General features: G+C 60.0%; 1 protein-coding gene across 1 annotated transcript; it reads left to right on the top strand.

Annotated features, from left to right (window-relative positions):
• Positions 1–2,417: 2,417 nt before the first annotated feature.
• On the top strand, positions 2,418–17,574 carry RAI1 (retinoic acid induced 1; the record flags this gene model as incomplete). The annotated part of the gene is made up of 6 exons (XM_084237929.1): positions 2,418–7,979; positions 11,878–11,971; positions 16,332–16,381; positions 17,052–17,237; positions 17,291–17,464; positions 17,530–17,574. The coding sequence occupies 6 exons, from the start codon at positions 2,418–2,420 to the stop codon at positions 17,572–17,574; spliced, it is 6,111 nt and encodes a 2,036-aa protein (XP_084094055.1).
• Between the last annotated feature and the right edge of the window lie 583 nt (positions 17,575–18,157).

Below are 18,157 nucleotides of genomic sequence, written 5' to 3'. Positions count from 1 at the left end.
TATTGGGAAACCCGCCTGTAATACAGCTCGGCTAAATTAAAAGACGCAGCAGCTGGACTGATTAAACAGGGTGGGGGGGACGCTGGTCATAGCACTCTCTCTTTTTAAATAATGTTTCTGGTAATGCATTTTGGAGAATGTGAAAAAAATAAAAAAATTTAAAAGCTGTAGAAATGTTAATGATATCCACAGGACACTCAGCAGGAAATGAGAGCGATCTGGGACTAATAAAAGCCGAAATGTAATTTGTGCAGATATATGAGGCGCAGCCTTCTGAGTGGGCCTGGGTTTGTGCATTCTGGGCTCATAAACACAGCCTGGAGGGCAGGGAGTACGGGCGAGTGTCTTCTGCCCTGGTGCAGCCAGCCATTGGGCCCGGGTCACCACTGACCCTCCCGGCCTGCTCAGGGCACCCCGAGCAAAGGGACCAAAGCAACAGGGTCTGTGTGTGTCCACCTGGGAACAGAAGGGGCTACCCACCTGGGCGGCCCTGTAGCAGTCTGGCCCATGCCCTTCCCTGAAGAGATCAGGTCAGGAACACAGGGCTGTCCAGCTAGTGGGGAGCAGCCAGGCTGGAACCCCATGCCGTCACCAGCGCCTCTGGGTTGGCTTGTGGCAGCAGGCACCTCCTGTAATGTTTGATCCAAGCCACCAGGGATGGGATTGAAGTGGGTCAGAAGGGCGGGCGCGTGTCTCCTTGTTAAGGATGCCTGTGATAAGTCCACAGGGAGGTGGATGGAAGGCTGCAGCCCTAGTCAGCATTGGAGCTTGCTGGCTTTGACAAGTCCGTAGGGCAGGCGTTTGCCTTGGGGGACACTGGTTCCCTCTCCACAGCCTTGAGCCTCCATCCGTGAGCCAGGGCCAGCTGCCTGCTACGAGGGCAGGGGAGGTGGCCCTGCTCTGCTAACAGGGCTCCTGGGGGCTGTCGGGCTGTGCTGGGCTTGCCCTGCTCAGATGAATGGAGCCCCTCCTCTGTCCCCCTCCTGGCCAGCCCCTGACACTGAATGAGGAAGGCATCTATGGCAGGATCCAGGAAGAAGAGTGAACTGGGGGAAGCCCCCCCGACACCCCCCCCACACACACACAAACGCACACCATACCGCTCTCTGTCCCTCTCCTTTCTCACATCTGTGTCTGTCTTCTGTTTCTTTATTCCTTTTTGGTCCCTGCTATAACCCAGAAATTATTGTAGCCTGGTTTTGGGAACAGAAACTGGAAAGTCCTCCAAGCCCTCCTAGGGACCTGGCCTGTAGGGCTGGCTGAGCTATGTTCTTTCTCAGCCCCCCGGGACTGAGCGCTGTCAGCCCCTCCACCTGATTCCTTCTGAGTCTGGAACATTTCTTGCTTCTCCCATGTCATTTGAGGGTCTTCTGTGGTGCCCAGGCTGGCCAGTCAGTTGGGGAACAGTTAGCTGGGCACTGAGGGAAGACCAGTTGCTCTATCTTGAAGGGCCCCCACCTGGGGGTCATTTCTTGACCCAGGTGCCTGCTTTGGGGCAGGTTAGGCCCCACAGTCTCCTCCCAAGATCCAGTCCCTAAAAATCATAAACAGATGGACCCTAGGCTTGGCCTGCCCTGGCCCTGACCCTGCGGCGTCAGGGTGGGGCGATCAGGATGGCCAGAGACTGCGACTGTCCCCATCAGCCTTCGTTGCCTCACTCTGGGCGCTGTTATCTGTGCACCTATTGATATCAAAAACAGGAAGCAGGTGTCTGTCCTGTGTTCCTGGGAATCAGAGAAAGGGACGTCTTATGCCTACAGTGGCTTGGCGGCCCCTAATCGATGTCTGCTAGAAGGAACAGACAGATTCCAGATGGCATGGCAGTGATAGAGGAGGTGTGCGTGTGTGCGTGAGCACCCGCCTGTGCGCTGGCCCACGATGCTCCAGGGCAGGGGCAAAGCTGCCCGGGTCCTAGCCTGGCTGGGTCGTGCTTGAACACCCCCACGCTGGGACCAGATTACAGGAGCCAGCAGCCCCAGGGGACAAGAGAGCAGGAATCTCTCTGCTAAATGATTTTGAGCTGTCAGGGAGGGGCTGGGAGTGGTGGGGTAGGGATGGGAGGGGAGGGTGGCGTGGGGTGGCCGCCCCGGGTGACAGGGCATTGGACAGCTAGCTGGGTTTGCCCCTCCCGCGTCCATGGCTGTCCTTGGCAAGGCTCAGCTGTGGGCGATGTCGGCGCGGGAATTACAGAGCACACCTCCCTGACACAGAAGTTGTCAATATGTGCACAGCTGGTGGGGAGGCTCAGGCGAGGGGGGCTATTAAGAGCTGTGGGGAGGGGGTGGGAGGCAAGCTTTGAGAGGCAAAGGAAATGGCCCGTCTGAATGATTCTCTCTGCCCCCTCCCCTGCCCTCCCTCCCTCCCCTCCTGGCCCTCCCTCTCTCCCTTTCTCTTTTCACAGATAACCAGCCCGAGTCATGCAGTCTTTTCGAGAAAGGTGTGGTTTCCATGGCAAACAACAGAACTACCAGCAGACCTCACAGGAGACATCTCGCCTGGAGAATTACAGGCAGCCAAGCCAGGCTGGGCTGAGCTGCGACCGGCAGCGGCTGCTGGCCAAGGATTATTATAACCCGCAGCCGTACCCCGGCTACGAGGGCGGTGCTGGCACGCCTGCCAGCACTGCGCGGGGCAGCAAAGCCCTGCCCTCACAGCAGGGCCTGCAGGGGAGGCCGGCCTTCCCTGGCTACAGTGTCCAGGACAGCAGCCCCTACCCGGGCCGCTACTCAGGCGAAGAGAGCCTGCAGGCCTGGGGGGCCCCGCAGCCCCCACCGCCCCAGCCCCAGCCCCTGCCAGGAGGGGTGGGCAAATATGATGAGAACTTGATGAAAAAGACAGCAGTGCCCCCTGGCAGGCAGTATCCAGAGCAGGGCGCCCAGCTGCCCTTTCGGACTCATTCCCTGCATGTCCAGCAACAGCTGCCGCAGCCCCAACAACCCCTGGCATACCCCAAACTCCAAAGGCAGAAACTGCAGAACGACATGGCTTCTCCTCTGCCCTTCCCCCAGGGCAGCCACTTCCCCCAGCATTCCCAGTCTTTCCCCGCCTCCTCCACCTACTCCTCCACCGGCCAGGGTGGCGGGCAGGGAGCCCACTCCTATAAGAGTTGCACGGCACCATCTGCCCAACCCCATGACAGGCCACTGACCGCCAATGCTAGCCTGGCCCCGGGGCAGCGGGTCCAGAACCTTCACGCCTATCAGTCTGGCCGCCTCGGCTATGACCAGCAGAAGCAACAGCAGCAGCAGCAGCAGCAGCAGCAGCAACAACAGCAACAGCAGCAGCAGCAGCAAGCCCTTCAGAGCCGGCACCATGCCCAGGAAACCCTCCATTACCAAAACCTCACCAAGTACCAACACTATGGACAGCAGGGCCCGGGCTATTGCCAGCCAGACACGGCGGTCAGGACTCCGGAACAGTACTACCAGACCTTCAGCCCCAGCTCCAGCCACTCGCCTGCACGCTCCGTGGGCCGCTCGCCTTCCTACAGCTCCACTCCCTCGCCGCTGATGCCAAACCTGGAGAACTTCCCCTACAACCAGCAGCCGCTCAGCACGGGGACCTTCCCTGCCGCTGCCAGCATCACAGACCACAGCCACTTCATGCCCTTGCTCAACCCCTCCCCGACGGATGCCACCAGCTCTGTGGACACTCAAGCCGGCAACTGCAAGCCCCTGCAGAAGGATAAGCTCCCCGAGAATCTGCTGTCTGACCTCAGCCTGCAGAGCCTCACAGCCCTGACATCACAGGTGGAGAACATCTCCAATACAGTCCAGCAGCTGCTGCTCTCCAAGGCTACGGTGCCCCAGAAGAAGGGTGTCAAGAACCTGGTGTCCAGGACCCCGGAGCAGCACAAGAGCCAGCACTGCAGTCCCGAGGGCAGCGGCTACTCGGCGGAGCCCGCGGGCACCCCTCTGTCAGAGCCGCTGAGCAGCACGCCGCAGTCCACCCACGCGGAGCCGCCGGAGGCCGACTACCTGAGCGGCTCCGAGGACCCGCTGGAACGCAGCTTCCTCTACTGCAACCAGGCCCGCGGCAGCCCCGCCAGAGTCAATAGCAACTCGAAGGCCAAGCCCGAGTCTGTGTCCACCTGTTCCGTGACCTCCCCCGATGACATGTCCACCAAGTCTGACGACTCCTTCCAGAGCCTGCACGGCACCCTGCCTCTCGACACCTTCTCTAAGTTTGTGGCAGGAGAGCGGGACTGCCCGAGGCTCCTGCTCAGTGCCCTGGCTCAAGAGGATCTGGCCTCCGAGATCCTGGGGCTGCAAGAGGCCATTGGCGAGAAAGCTGACAAGGCCTGGGCTGAGGCGCCCGGCCTGGCCAAGGACCCCAGCAAACCCCCCTTCTCTCTGGAGAACCACAGCGCCTGCCTGGACCCCGTGGCCAAGAGTGCATGGCCACGACCAGGGGAGCCGGAGGCCCTGCCCGAGTCCTTGCAGCTGGACAAAGGCGGCAACGCCAAGGACTTCAGCCCAGGGCTGTTTGAAGACCCTTCCGTTGGCTTTGCCGCCCCCGACCCCAAGAAGACCGCTGGTCCCCTCTCCTTCGGCACCAAGCCCTCCCTGGGGGCTGCCGCCTCAGATCCTGCCGCAGCAGCTTTCGACTGCTTCCCGGACACGACCACCGCCAGCTCAGCAGACAGTGCCAACCCTTTTGCCTGGCCAGAGGAAAACCTGGGGGATGCTTGTCCCCGGTGGGGGCTGCACCCCGGCGAGCTCACCAAGGGCCTGGAGTCAGGCGGGCAGGCCTCGGATGGTGTCGGTAAGGAGACGGCCCAGGAAGCTTCAGCCTGCCTGGGCTTCCAGGAGGAGGAGCCCCCAGGGGAGAAGGCTGCTGTGCCCCGGGACTTCAAGCAGGAGGCGGCGGGCGGGGTGAAGGAGGAGGCGGGCGGGCTGCTGCAGTGCCCTGAGGTGGGCAAGGCCGACCGGTGGCTGGAGGACAGCCGGCACTGCTGCTCTGCAGACTTTGGGGACCTCCCGCTGCTGCCGCCCACGGGCAGGAAGGAGGACCTGGAGGCGGAGGAGGAGTACTCCTCCCTGTGTGAGCTCCTGGGCAGCCCTGAGCAGAGGCCCAGCATGCAGGACCCACTGTCACCAAAGGCCCCACTGATGTGCACCAAGGAGGAGGTGGGGGAGGTGCTGGACCCCAAGGCTGGCTGGGGCTCCCCATGCCACCTCTCCGGGGAGTCTGTCATCTTGCTGGGCCCCACCGTGGGTGCTGAGTCGAAGGTACAGAGCTGGTTTGAATCCTCCCTGTCCCACATGAAGCCAGGGGAAGAAGGGCCCGATGGGACCCTGGCTCCGGGGGATTCTGCCATCCTGGCCCCTGACGCCACCCTGGCCCAGAAGCCGAACAAGCCCGCTGTGCCCGAGGCACCCATTGCTAAGAAAGAACCTGTGCCACGTGGCAAAAGTTTACGTAGCCGGCGGGTGCACCGGGGGCTGCCCGAGGCTGAGGACTCCCCATGCAGGGCACCGGCGCTGCCCAAAGACCTCCTGCTCCCCGAATCCTGCACAGGGCCTCCCCAGGGACAAATGGAGGGGGCGGGGGCCCCGGGCCGGGGGGCCTCGGAAGGGCTTCCCAGGATGTGCACCCGCTCCTTCACTGCCCTGAGTGAGCCCCGCACGCCAGGTCCCCCAGGCTTGACCACCACCCCCGCCCCCCCAGACAAACTGGGGGGCAAGCAGCGAGCCGCCTTCAAGTCGGGCAAGCGGGTAGGGAAGCCCTCTCCGAAGGCTGCATCCAGCCCCAGTAACCCAGCCGCCTTGCCTGTGGCCTCTGACAGCAGCCCCATGGGCTCCAAGACCAAGGAGACAGACTCTCCGGGCACCCCTGGGAAAGACCAGCGCTCGATGATCCTTCGGTCCCGCACCAAAACCCAGGAGGTCTTCCACTCCAAGAGGAGGCGGCCCTCGGAGAGCCGGCTCCCTAACTGCCGTGCCGCCAAGAAACTCCTGGCCAACAACCACCTGCCCGCCGCTTTCAAGGTCTCTGGCAGCCCTCAGAAGGAGGGGAGGGCCAGCCAGCGGGTGAGGGTCCCCAAGCCCGGTGCAGGTGGCAAGCTCTCTGATCGGCCCCTCCACACACTCAAAAGGAAGTCCGCCTTCATGGCTCCAGTTCCCACCAAGAAGCGGAGCCTGGTCTTACGGAGCAGCAGCATTGTGGGCGGCAGCATGGGGGATGTGAAGGAGGAGAGGGCCGAGGACTCCCCGCCCCTCTTCAAGAGACTGTCTTCTCCCAAGAAGGCCAAGCCTGCCAAGGGCAACGGTGATCCCACCACAAAGTCGCTGCCCTCTGAGACGCCCGACGCCTGCCTCAAGCTGGCCTCCCGTGCGGCCTTCCCTGGGGCCATGAAGACCAAGGTGCTGCCGCCCCGGAAGGGCCGGGGTCTGAAGCTGGAGGCCATCGTGCAGAAGATCACCTCGCCCAGCCTGAAGAAGTTTGCCTGCAAAGTGCCAGGGGCCCCGCCAGGTAATCCTCTGAGCCCATCCCTCCCTGAGAAGGACCGTGGGCTCAAGAGTGCTGGGGGCAGCCCGATGGGAGCAGAAGAAGGTCTCTTAAACATGGGTGCTGGGCAGAAGCTCCCGGCAGCTTCAGGGGTCGACCCGTTGTGCAGAAATCCGACCAACAGATCCTTAAAAGGCAAACTCATGAACAGTAAGAAACTGTCCTCCACTGACTGTTTCAAAACTGAGGCCTTCACATCCCCCGAGACCCTGTCTCCTGGGGGTATGGCCCTGGCCCCTAAGAAGAGAAGCCGGAAAGGCAGGGCTGGAGCCCTGGGACTCCCGAAAGGCCCCCTGGAGAAGCGGCCCCATCTAGGCTCAGCTCTGCTCCTGACTCCCCGAGACAGGGCTGGCGGCACACAGGGGGTCGGTGAGGATAGTTCTGGTGGAGGCAGCAAAAAGCCAAAGACGGAGGAACTAGGTCTGACCTCCCAGCCCCCTGAGGGTCAGCCCTGCCAGCCCCAGACAAGGGCGCAGAAGCAACAGGGTCACACCAACTATAGCAGCTACTCCAAGCGGAAGCGCCTCACTCGGGGCCGGGCCAAGAACGCCTCCTCCTCACCCTGTAAAGGGCGTGCCAAGCGGCGGAGGCAGCAGCAAGTGCTGCCCCTAGATCCCGCAGAGCCTGAAATCCGCCTCAAGTACATTTCCTCATGCAAGCGGCTGCGGGCAGACAGCCGCACCCCTGCCTTCTCACCCTTTGTGCGGGTGGAAAAGCGAGATGCATTCACCACCGTATGCACTGTTGTCAACTCCCCTGGGGATGAGCCCAAGCCCCACAGGAAGCCTTCCTCCTCCACTTCCTCGTCCTCGTCCTCGTCCTCCTCCTCTCTGGATGCGGCTGGGGCCTCCCTGGCCACGCTCCCTGGAGGCTCTGTCCTGCAGCCGCGGCCCTCCCTGCCCCTCTCCTCCACCATGCATCTGGGGCCCGTGGTTTCCAAGGCCCTGAGTACCTCTTGCCTTGTTTGCTGCCTCTGCCAAAACCCGGCCAACTTCAAGGACCTTGGGGACCTCTGTGGGCCCTACTACCCTGAACACTGCCTCCCCAAAAAGAAGCCAAAACTCAAGGAGAAGGTGCGGCCGGAGGGCACCTGTGAGGAGGCCGCCCTGCCCCTCGAAAGAACACTCAAAGGTCTTGAGTGCACGGCTGCTGCCCCTGGGAAGCCTCCCCGGCCTGATGGCCCGGCCGACCCAGCCAAGCAGGGTTCGCTGCGCACCAGTGCCCGGGGCCTTTCCCGGAGGCTACAGAGTTGCTACTGCTGTGATGGTCGGGGGGACGGTGGTGAGGAGGTGGCCCCAGCTGACAAAAGCCGCAAGCATGAATGCAGCAAGGAGGCACCGGTGGAGCCTGGCGGGGACACCCAGGAACACTGGGTGCATGAGGCCTGTGCCGTGTGGACAGGCGGGGTCTACCTGGTGGCCGGGAAGCTCTTTGGGCTGCAGGAGGCCATGAAAGTGGCCATGGACATGGTAAGAAGTCGGCCCAGCTGGGGCGGGGAGCTCAGATTCCACAGGACAGGCAGGCAGGCTGTGGGGGAGCCCCCCTCATCTCTCTATTGCAGCGTTGGGACCAAACATATTCACAATCACAAATGAGTATCTAGGGAGTTGGGGGTGGGGGTGGAGGCACACCCCCAGGCTGAGGTAGGACATCCTTGCCCACCACACGCTCACTTGACACCTTCTAGCTCCAGCTCTCCAATCACCCCCAGCCCCATCTTACGTAATCTGCCCAGATGCTGAGGCCCCAGAGGATGATGGGGCCCCCAGAACTGGCATTCTGCAAAGGCGGATTGCCAACTCCCCCATTCCCCAGTAGCCCCCCTTTTTGGCCTGGGCTGGAGCTGGGGCTCAGGGGAAGAACCTCTTAAACACTTGGTTGCAACGTGTTCCCTCCCACAGGCTGGCGCGCAGGGCCCTCAGCAGGCGCCCACAACCTTTCTAACACGGTAGAGACGCTGCAGTCACTGAGTGTCTGGGGACAAGGTCTTGGCTGGCCTCTGGATTCAGACCCCTGCCATGGGCAGGGACTTTGCCACTCTGTGCCTCCCTTTTCTCGTTTCCCAGTGCTGAGGGCCGGAGGCTGGAGTGAGCCCATGCCCCATAGGCCGTCAGAGCGGAGCTGGCCCCGCCGAGCACACCACGTGCACGAGGTCCTGTGCTGGGACAAGACAGCAGCGGGAGCCTTGTCCACCACCACTGGGCTCGCTCCTGGACTCCTGCTCCTCAGATCCTTCCTGCCGGTGCGGAGGGTGGGAGTGAGCCCCACGCACCTGCTGGTGGTCAGCAAAAGGGTCAGGACCAGGCCAGTGCGGCTCAGGTCTTTCCCAGGAGCCCCTACTCCTGCCCCCCACTTATATACTCAGGTCTACTGCGAAGCATCCACAGTCTTCCTCGAAGTGATGTCCCTGGCACATGTAGTGCCACCCCAGTTCTGGGCCTTCAATTTGTTGTCTTCAAGGATTACAGGGGTCTTGCCCTCAGTCACCCTGCTGCCAACTCACCTGCTCCTGAGGTTCCCTCTTGGCCACTCTGACCTGCCCTGTGTGGACGGCCAGCTGTGGGGGCCACCGTGGATGGGAGCTGTTTGTGCCTCCCTGTGCACTGGCCTCCCCAGCCCAGGTGTCCAGCCCACAGCCTCCAGCCTGACTGCGGAAGCCCTGGGGCTGCCCTGTGCCCCTGCCAGCCTGCAGCCAGCAGCCATCCTCCCCAGGGGTCCTGGAACTTCCCCCACTTCCCCTCACAATTGTTTTGTCCTGCTAGCTCTGCTTTCCTCTCCCTTGTCACTGACTCCTTCCCAGATGCCCTAAGAGAGGTTCAGCTCGCTCCCGTGATTAAAAAGTAATATGAGTCCTCAGATCCTCAGCTGCTACCTCCGTCTGCTGTTATGCTCCCAAAAGAAATGTCCTCTGCTGTGTGCTCAGAGCTCCCTCCACGCACACCCGCCTTCCCCCCTGCCCTGGCTCCAGTGGGGAGGGGAGCAGACAGGACTCTTTCCTGTCCCCTGCACACTGCACCCAGAAATACGTCCTCTGTGCAACAGGACAGCAATGGGCCTTGGCTAACCCACTTGCTTGCCCTGTCTCGGGGGCCTAGGTCTCACCTCAGCGGCCTGTACCAAAGTCCTGTTGGACTGAGAGGAAAACCAGGGGAAAGGGGGGTGCCCTGCTTTCCTGGTGTCACACGGCTGTTAATTGCCGGAGCTCGACTCAGTCAGCCCACCTCTGCCCACTGTGCCGTGCTGAAATATGGCCTGGCAACCTCCCACCACTGGCCGCATCCCCAGCGAAGGGCACCCTAGCAGGTGTGGCTGTTCATTGACTGCCTCTCCTCTCCTCACCTGGGGATCCCCAAGCAGGATCTGCTGGAGAGATGGTCCTGGGCTGAGCCAGGGACTGGCAACCTCAGAGGGCAGGAGCAGGCCAGATGCACAGAACACTCTGGAGAGATGGTCAGGCTGGCACTGCCCAGGATGGTGGATGGCCTGTCACCCAGTTGAGTACCCCAGGCTCACTTTCACTCTCTGGAGGAACAGAACTGTGCCAGCCCCTAGGGATACCTTCTTTTTTACATCTCCTCCTGGGCACCCCTACACAGCCTGCTGGCTCTGAGTCGTGCTGTGCCCAGCTCCTGGGACCTTAGTTTCAGTCCGCCCTTCCTTCAGAACTACATGGATGCCCATTTCCTACCCAGATATGGCCTGGCATGGGACGCTGATGCAGGGGAGTTCAGCTGTGACAGTTTTATTAGGAGGCGGCCTGGGTGCCAGTTTGGGCGCCTCTACCAGGCTGGGATCCTTTGTGGATTCACAAGTTGCAGCCCTATAGGAGTAGCAGGGGTCAGAGCGCGAGTGCTCGGGCACGGAGGACCTATTTCTCCACATGTAAAATGCCTTCCTCAGGGGTTATTGGGGATCCTCATTGTGGGCCAGCCAGAGGCCCCTCACTGTTTCCCCTTAACCATGAAAATTCCTGCAGGCCCTTGTGGACCTGACATTGGGCCGCAGAGCCCCAGGAAGCCCCAGTCCTACCAGAAGGAAACTGCTGCCCTGAGGCATCATGTGAAAATCTGCTGTTCCAGATTGTACCCCAGCCCACTCCTCCCCTCCCCCCCATCACCACTGCCAGCTCCACGCTGGAGGGAACATTCATTTCTAGGTATTTTCCAGGCTAGGCCCAGGAAGGAAGGGAGGCTTTCTAGTCCCTGGCCTCTCTCAGCTACTGGGAGTAGGGACACCCTCAGGTCTGAGGGCTGGGATGCAGCCGCCGGACCCCAGCAGTGTGGGGTCCGCTTGCTAGCCTGTGTACCAGCCCAGCCATTGCTGAGCCATGTGCCCTCAGGCAGATAATGCAGACTCTCTGAGCTGTCATTAGTAAACTGGGTAAGATAATGAGACCAGCATCATAAGTTCTCACGAGGAGGTGGCTTCCCAGCATGCCTGGCACATGCAAGCTATTGTTTTGTGTTTCAGTGGCTTAGCATGTGGGCATGGACCTGCCACCCTCTCCCTCCTGCACCTCACTCCTCCACCCACACAGTGTGGTTTCTCACTGATGAGGCCTGACCTGTCTCTCCTCAGGCCTCAGGTTTTGCTTACTCTTCCAAGGGCCTTCTTGGCATTGCCGGCCTAACCTGGCCGCATCCACATCCCCTCTAAGCAGCTGAGCCAGGCAGGGAGCAGCCCCTGAGCTCAGTGGCCTGGATGACGTAAGATTGACATGAACTCAGCATCTCCAGACTGCTGTGTGGCCTGCTCCATCCTGGGGCTGGCCTATCCAGTGTGGACCTGTTCCTGTAGGATCAGTACTTGTTCAGCTGCCAGAAAGGTTAGAAGCCAGTAGTTACTGCCTTCACTCTCTCCTGGAATGAGAATCTCCCTTCCATCTCCCTTTCAAAGTGGGGATATGAAAGTACCAGTCTCTGGGGCTGTTGGGAGGAGCCATGGGTAAAGCTGCATTCAGTGCCCAAAGTGCCATGGAGAGCCCTCAAGAATGCCAGCTACAGGCCACAGCCACAGTGAGGCCTGGCCTCCACTGGCACACAGTATTCTCATGGAAGCATCCCACACTTCCATAAGGGAGGCACGGGCACCTCCCCTGTTGTGCCCATGAGGCTCTGGGAACGTGAGTTGCTGGGTTCAGGTCACACAGTGTAGAGTGGCAGAGCTGGGATTTGAGGTAGTCATCCCTGAGGTAGTCATTTCCCAGCACGAAGGGTTCAGGGGCTGCCACAGAATCAACATGGTGGCATTTGGCCAATATAGAGCTTCCTCCCACCTGAATTGCAGGGACCATTTGGGAGGCAGGAGACAGGGACCAATAGGGCTGACTCAGCTGCCAACTCACCAGTGTTCCTCTCTCCTCACCAGACGTGTGCCAGCTGCCAAGAAGTTGGGGCCACCATTGGGTGCTGCCACAAAGGATGCATCCACACCTACCATTACCCGTGTGCCATCGATGCGGGTAAGAACCAGCTCAAGGGGACAGGAAGGCCCAGAGGCTCATCTGAGCAATCCAGGGGGACCTTGGGCACAGCTCTTCAAACCCTGACCCATTTGACCCTTCAGCTTCCTACCTCTCCTGCCCCAGCAATTCTTTATCTCTCCATATCTCTCTCCATTGGGACCTATGCTGAGCAATTATCATGGAGCCTAGTGAGTCCCCAGTTATGCACTGGAGGGATGCGCAGAGGCACACATTATAATACCTCAGAGCTAGGGGGTGGGTAGGATCTTGAACCTCAAAGAGGAAGAGGTAGTGGGGCTGGGGCTTTGGAGACTGAATAGGAGTTCACTGGGCAGAGAAAATGGGAAAGGGTATCCTTCAGTAACAAAAACCAAATGAGGTGGGAGTTGATGAGGTTCAAGATGGACTGATGCCAACTTGTCTTCTACTGGCTACAGGGAAGAGCTGTAGAAAGTTCTGAGCAGGGCCCTGAGGTCTAGAGACAGGACCATATTCCCCCTGCGTTTTCTCTCCCCCATTCCCTGCTCTCACTCACTCATTCTTTTGTTTCATAGACTTTCATTGAGCACCTACTAACACGAAGCACTCAGCATGGCAAATTGCATGGACCAGAGAGATAGGGAGCCCCAAACTTCATCAATTAAGTATGGAAACTGAGATTCAGAGACGTCCCTTATTCCAACCAAAGGAAGATATCACTAATGGTGGCATTTTAGTCACCGAAGACAATATTTTAGGAGGATTTAGAGATAGTTTTGGCCTGAATTCAAACCCTGGTGGTATTCTTAATATGTCATCCTGGGAAAATCCACTGATGTTCTCTGCATTTGATTTTCCCATCTGTAAAATGGGGGTGATAATCTTTGCTTTTCAGAGCAGGGAGTGAAATAATAAAAACTGCCCATGAAATGCAGCCTCAGCCCTATTTGAAAGACAAGCCCCCATGTTCTCTGTCTACCTCCCTCTGCCCATTATCCTTGACCCCTCCCTCTCTTCGTCCCTCCCCTTACCTGGAAAAAGAGTGAAGTTATGATCCTGCCTCAGACCACAAAGCAGACACATCTTCCATCAGGACCCTCCCAATGCCTGGGGACCAACTGCCCCCTCCCCACTAATGCCTGCTGGCCCTGTCCCGGGCAGAAAGGACCACTCCTAATACCCTGGTCTGGAGCCAGCATCAGGCCCAACCACGCTGCCCCCAGGAGAACATACAGGGCGCTGAGTGATGACAGTTCCTTGGCGAAGGCTGAGGTGCTGGCACCCTGCAAGGAGGGGCTGGCTGGAGCAGGATTTGGGGGATCTCACTGGCTCCACCCTCCCACTCTGGGAGCCGTGTGAACTAGATTTTAATGTGGACTCAGCCACTTGAGCAGACACATGGCCTTACTCCCAGTAATAGCTACCACGAGTTGCATCCCTCCTTCTACAGTGATTAATTTAGCACCCACTCTGTGCCAGGCCCGGCGTCACGCCCCTGCACTGTCTCCAATTGCATCTTTACAGATAGGCTGCCTCACCCATGGCCACACTGCATGGCATGAACAGACCCAGGGCGGCACTCCCTGTCTGTCTTGCTCTGCGTCCTGTGTTCTTTCTCCTACCTCAGTACTGTCCAGCCCCTTGGTGGGCTCGCATTTGAGTGGGACAGACAGGAAAACCATCATCCCTGCCTAAAGTTACGGAGACCAGACAAAGAGGAGAGAGTGGGTGCTGTGGGTGAGTCATCCTGTCTGACCGAGAGGGAATCCAGGAGAACTTCCAAGGGGAGGTGATATTTGAGCCAGGCCTTGAAAGGTCGGGAAGGTGGGCAGCAGCTGGCTAGTATTGGGACAAATATACCAGGCTTGGAGTAATAGAAATTTTGTTTCAAGTGAAATGTTTGAAGGAGTACCCATATAATAGGGATCTCTGCAGAACCCTGGGGACGGTGGCAGGAAGGGGGCCTACAGGCTGCATTTATTTCTGATGAGGGTGTGGCCAATGGCAGGCTCCACTGATCTCTGTGGGCTTGGCTGGCCTCTGCTGAGCTCACCGAGGCAGTGATGATTAGTTATTGGGTCAGCTGAAGCAGGACGACTTGGGGATCTTAGGCAGGCCAGCTCCCCTCTGTTCCATGGATCTCACCCTCCAGCACCACAATCTCTTTTGCCACATTCTGCAGACCAAAGCAAGTGCCAGATGCAGTCCAGATTCACAAGGTGGGATGGGCACCCACCTCTTCTCTGGGAGGCACTCCAAATCACACTGCAAAGGACAAGACTAGGGTCAGGCCTTGGGACTGTGTTGGCAATCTGCCCACTACACGCACCAGCTTGGACTGGCTGTGCTTTTAATCTAGAGGGGAGCTGTTCCACTGAGCCCAGGACAGAGACTCACCAACTATCAGCTTTTAGGGGTCATCAGAATCCTGGGGGGATAGTATAGCAGGAAGCAGTTACCACCACTTGTCAGTGGAAGAGGAAGAGGGGGTGGACCCCCGCGTACCTGAAGAACAGCCCGAAAAGGTGGGAAAAAGAGAGCCTGACAGTCAGAGGGCAAGGGAGGACCCTACATCCCTGGCCTTTGTCAGCCAGGAGGGGCTGGGAGCGAGCAGGAACAGAGGGCCTGAGCCCTGGGGACTTTGTCAGCCCTGCACCTATCCGACTCCCTGGGCTGCTAAGTGCAGGCGGGGCAGCGCACTCCAGGTGTCCGGTTCAGGCTCTCAGATCACAGGGCGTCCACGCTGCCTGCCTCTGCCCTTCTGGCTGCCCTGAACCAAAACCCTGCCCCTCCCCCCCCACACACTATTAGGAAGCACCGTGTTGGAGCTAAGCCATGACTTGGAATTGCTGACAGGGTCCTTGTCAGATAAGTCCCAGGTTCCCCAAGTGCAGATACCATGAAAGGGGCCAGAAATTGATGATCTGGCTCTTCCGGATGGGTTCCCTGTGGAGCGCATGCTGGGGAGGGCAGGGCAATCTGGTTTGGGAAGCAGCAACCTCCTACCCTTCACTTCCTGGTGCCCGAGCCCTGGACTATAGGGCATGCGCTGGGGGGGAGGATGGGGGAGCTCATCACTTGGCATGTGCTGGGGGGTGCCCTGTATGTAGCCAGATGAGCCTGGGGTTTTAGTCCAACTTCTTCGGAAAGGAAGGCGTGAATTCAGTCTCAGAGCAGCGCTTGCCTGAGGGAAAAGAAGGGGAAACAGCTGACCCACCTCCAGCTGCTGGCCCTGCAGTGTAGAAACTCAGCATCAGTTTCTGTCTGAAACCCACCAGCTTGGGTCAGGGGTTGGGCAGAGACAGTTTCAGAGAAGCAGGAGCCTTCCCAGCTCTGCTCTTGGGGCTGCGAGTCTGCCCTGCCTCCCCGCTTCACCCAAGGGCCCGCACGGTCATGGTGCCACCACCGTGGCCGCCACATGAGCAGGAGGAATGTGCTGGGAGGCGAGGGCTCACTCAGCCCATGCATGCCTCTGGCTCTTGGTGGGTCTGTGGTTTGTGCAAAACTTGGCCAAGAAGTTAGGAAGGGAGGGAGATGAGCTCAGAAGGGGACGTGAAAGTGGTGGGAGAAGACTCCAGGGGAAAGCCAGGGTTTTCCTAGGTGGCAGCAAGCAGGAGGCTGGGGGCTCCCTGAGACATCAGCACACCTGCGGGCTAAGGAGGATGGGGGCTGGCTGAGCTCAGCCATGCCCTCTGCTTGCCAAAAGTGGGCGGTGCCCTCGGCCCTCATACCTGCTGGGAATCCTCAGACCTGAGACCTCAGCTTCCCATGCCCTGCTCCAACAATCAAGGATCAAGTCTGCCTCCCAGTTGGCCCCCACAGGAACCCACATCCAGAGCGCCTCTGTAAGCCCTGCACCGGGGTGTTTCATATCCTCTCTCCTCATTCACCTCCGCCACAGCATAATGCCCCGTCCACAGTTGTGGACTCCAAGGCTGACACTCAAATCCTGCCGTGTGACCGCACTACCCAGTTGGTCAATGTGTCCTTCGTGAGCTCCCACCGGGCCTCAAAGCCCCTTCTAGGGGCTGGCCACTCATCTGGGGAGGAAGGCAAAGCTGTGCACTGAGCATGCTTGCCAGTGGGCCGAGACCACTCGCAGGTGTGACAAGTGTGGCCAGGCATAACTGGGCAGGGCGCGTGGGGTCTGCGATAGCTGGACAGTGGGCAAGAAGGTGTCACTGGGAAGGAGGTGAGAGAGGAACAGATTAGGCCAGTGGGGCTGGAGGGGCAGGCATTCTCTGTGGGTTGTGGAGGATCTGAGTAGTCTGATACACCCTTGGTATAGGGCCTCATGGGTAGCAGAGCCACCGTGGTCCCCCCCCCCCCAGATGCCAGCAGCTGGCAGGTAACCACCCAAACCTCTCTCTGGTTACAGGTTGCTTATTCACTGAAGAGAACTTTTCTTTGAAGTGTCCCAAACATAAGGTAGGTGACCACAAGCCTTCCCTGGAGGGGTTACAGGCTGGAAAGGAGGCCCTCCGCCTTTGCTGCCCCCAGCCTTGTGGACCCCACCCGAGGAGGCCAGGCCCCACCTGCCGGTGCCCACCACCACCACAGCCACAGCCGCAGCGACCAAATTACAGGCGGTTAGAGAGCCGGCTTTGGGAGGGCGGCTGATAAACCAGGCAGGCCTGCAGGAGGCCGTCCCAGGTAGGGCAGGGTGGGTGAGGCTTACAAGAAAGCAGCGAGATCCCGACCCCTTAGGCGCCGGGGGCCTCGGGCCCCTCGGGTGTGGGGTCGCGCGGGCAGGGCCTGCGGCGGGCGGGTCTGAGTGGAGTTAGCCCCTGGAGCTCGTGCCCCTCCAAGTAACAGTAACCGGCAGTCGGGCGGTTCCTTTTCTCTTGCAGAGGCTGCCGTTGTAATTCACCCCAGCGGCCCGCTTGCCACCGAAGGAGAGGAGCCGCGGCGCGGCCCCCGGGCCTTTGAGCTGCTCCCGCGCGGGCCCAGGGCCGATCCTTGATCCGGACCCCGGATCTTGGATCTGGCCGCTTCGGGCGGAAACGGGCGGTCCGGGTTGGGAAGAAAACGCGTTCCGGAGCCGCCTGCCCCCGCAGCCGGACGCGACCGGGCGTTCTTGCTCTCGCCCCCGGGCCAGGCTGGAGACGGGGAGCCCGCGGAGCGGCCAGACTCCTGGGGCGTCCGGGCGCCAGCGGGGGTAGGGGACGCCCTGAGCCTGGAGACGCTGCCCCCCTGGAAGTCCCGAGACGACGTGGCATACATTCCACGCGCGCGCTGCCGCACCCCGTCGGCTGGGCTTGCAGCTGGACACCCCGGGGGTACGGTTAGGGGTCCAAAGGGCCCTGGAAGAGGCCAAGGGCGGCTCCTGGCCCTTAGACGGGCGGAGGGGGGCGGGAGTGGGCCAGGCCCGCGGGGGAGGGGGCCGTGGGCTTCGGACCGCACCGTTGGGAACGCATCGAAGCGCCCTTGCCCCCAGCCCTGGCCAAAACTGTCGTGGAACTCCGGCAGAGCCGCGGGCTGGCGGCTGTGTCTGCGGCCCCTGCTCAGGGGGTGCGGGCTCCCGGGGTGTGGGCAGGACTGGGGCACCCCCTTGGCTTCTGTTCGTCCCCTTCCAGTCCGCCACGCCATCCCTGGAGCCCAGCCCGGGAGCGCATCGGTAACGGAGTCGCGGCCAGAGCGCACCTCCGGCGGATTCGCGAGCGTCCCTCTGCCCGACCACCCGTCTCCAGAGACCGCCGGGCACGCGAGCAGAGACAGCGCTAGATTCGTGTACAAACCTGTGTACCCCTCTATATATATGTTACATAGAATGTATATATGTTGGGAACATGCTCGCTTCTCCCGTGTGTCGCCGCCGTGCGTCGTGCTCCCCTCAGCACAGGGCCCTTGCCAGGGAAGGGGCTGCAGTGATGCCTTGGCCCCGCGCAGTCACCACCGGCCCAGGCCAGTCCCTGCCAGTTCGTCCGCCTGTCCGTCTGCGTCCTCAGCTCTGTCCACGCTTCAATAGGCCTGACGCAGCCCCCAGACCGGGGCCGCCCTAGCAACTACTTGTACATATGACTGTAAAATGGTAAACGTGTGTATTATATCTGGCCTCGTTATATAGTGTATATATATGTATACATATACATATATATAATATATATGAAGACTGTAAATGTTAAGACGACTAGTGTTCTTATTAGTATATTGCTTCACACTGAAGATTGTGTGTATCGAGCTGTTTCTAAAAGATGTTTATTT

This window comes from Talpa europaea, assembly GCF_964194135.1.
Source record: "Talpa europaea genome assembly, chromosome: 7".
Classification (NCBI taxonomy): Eukaryota; Metazoa; Chordata; class Mammalia; order Eulipotyphla; family Talpidae; genus Talpa; species Talpa europaea.
The sequence above is the reverse complement of the archived record's forward strand: the minus strand, read 5'-3'. Positions and strand labels throughout refer to the sequence as shown.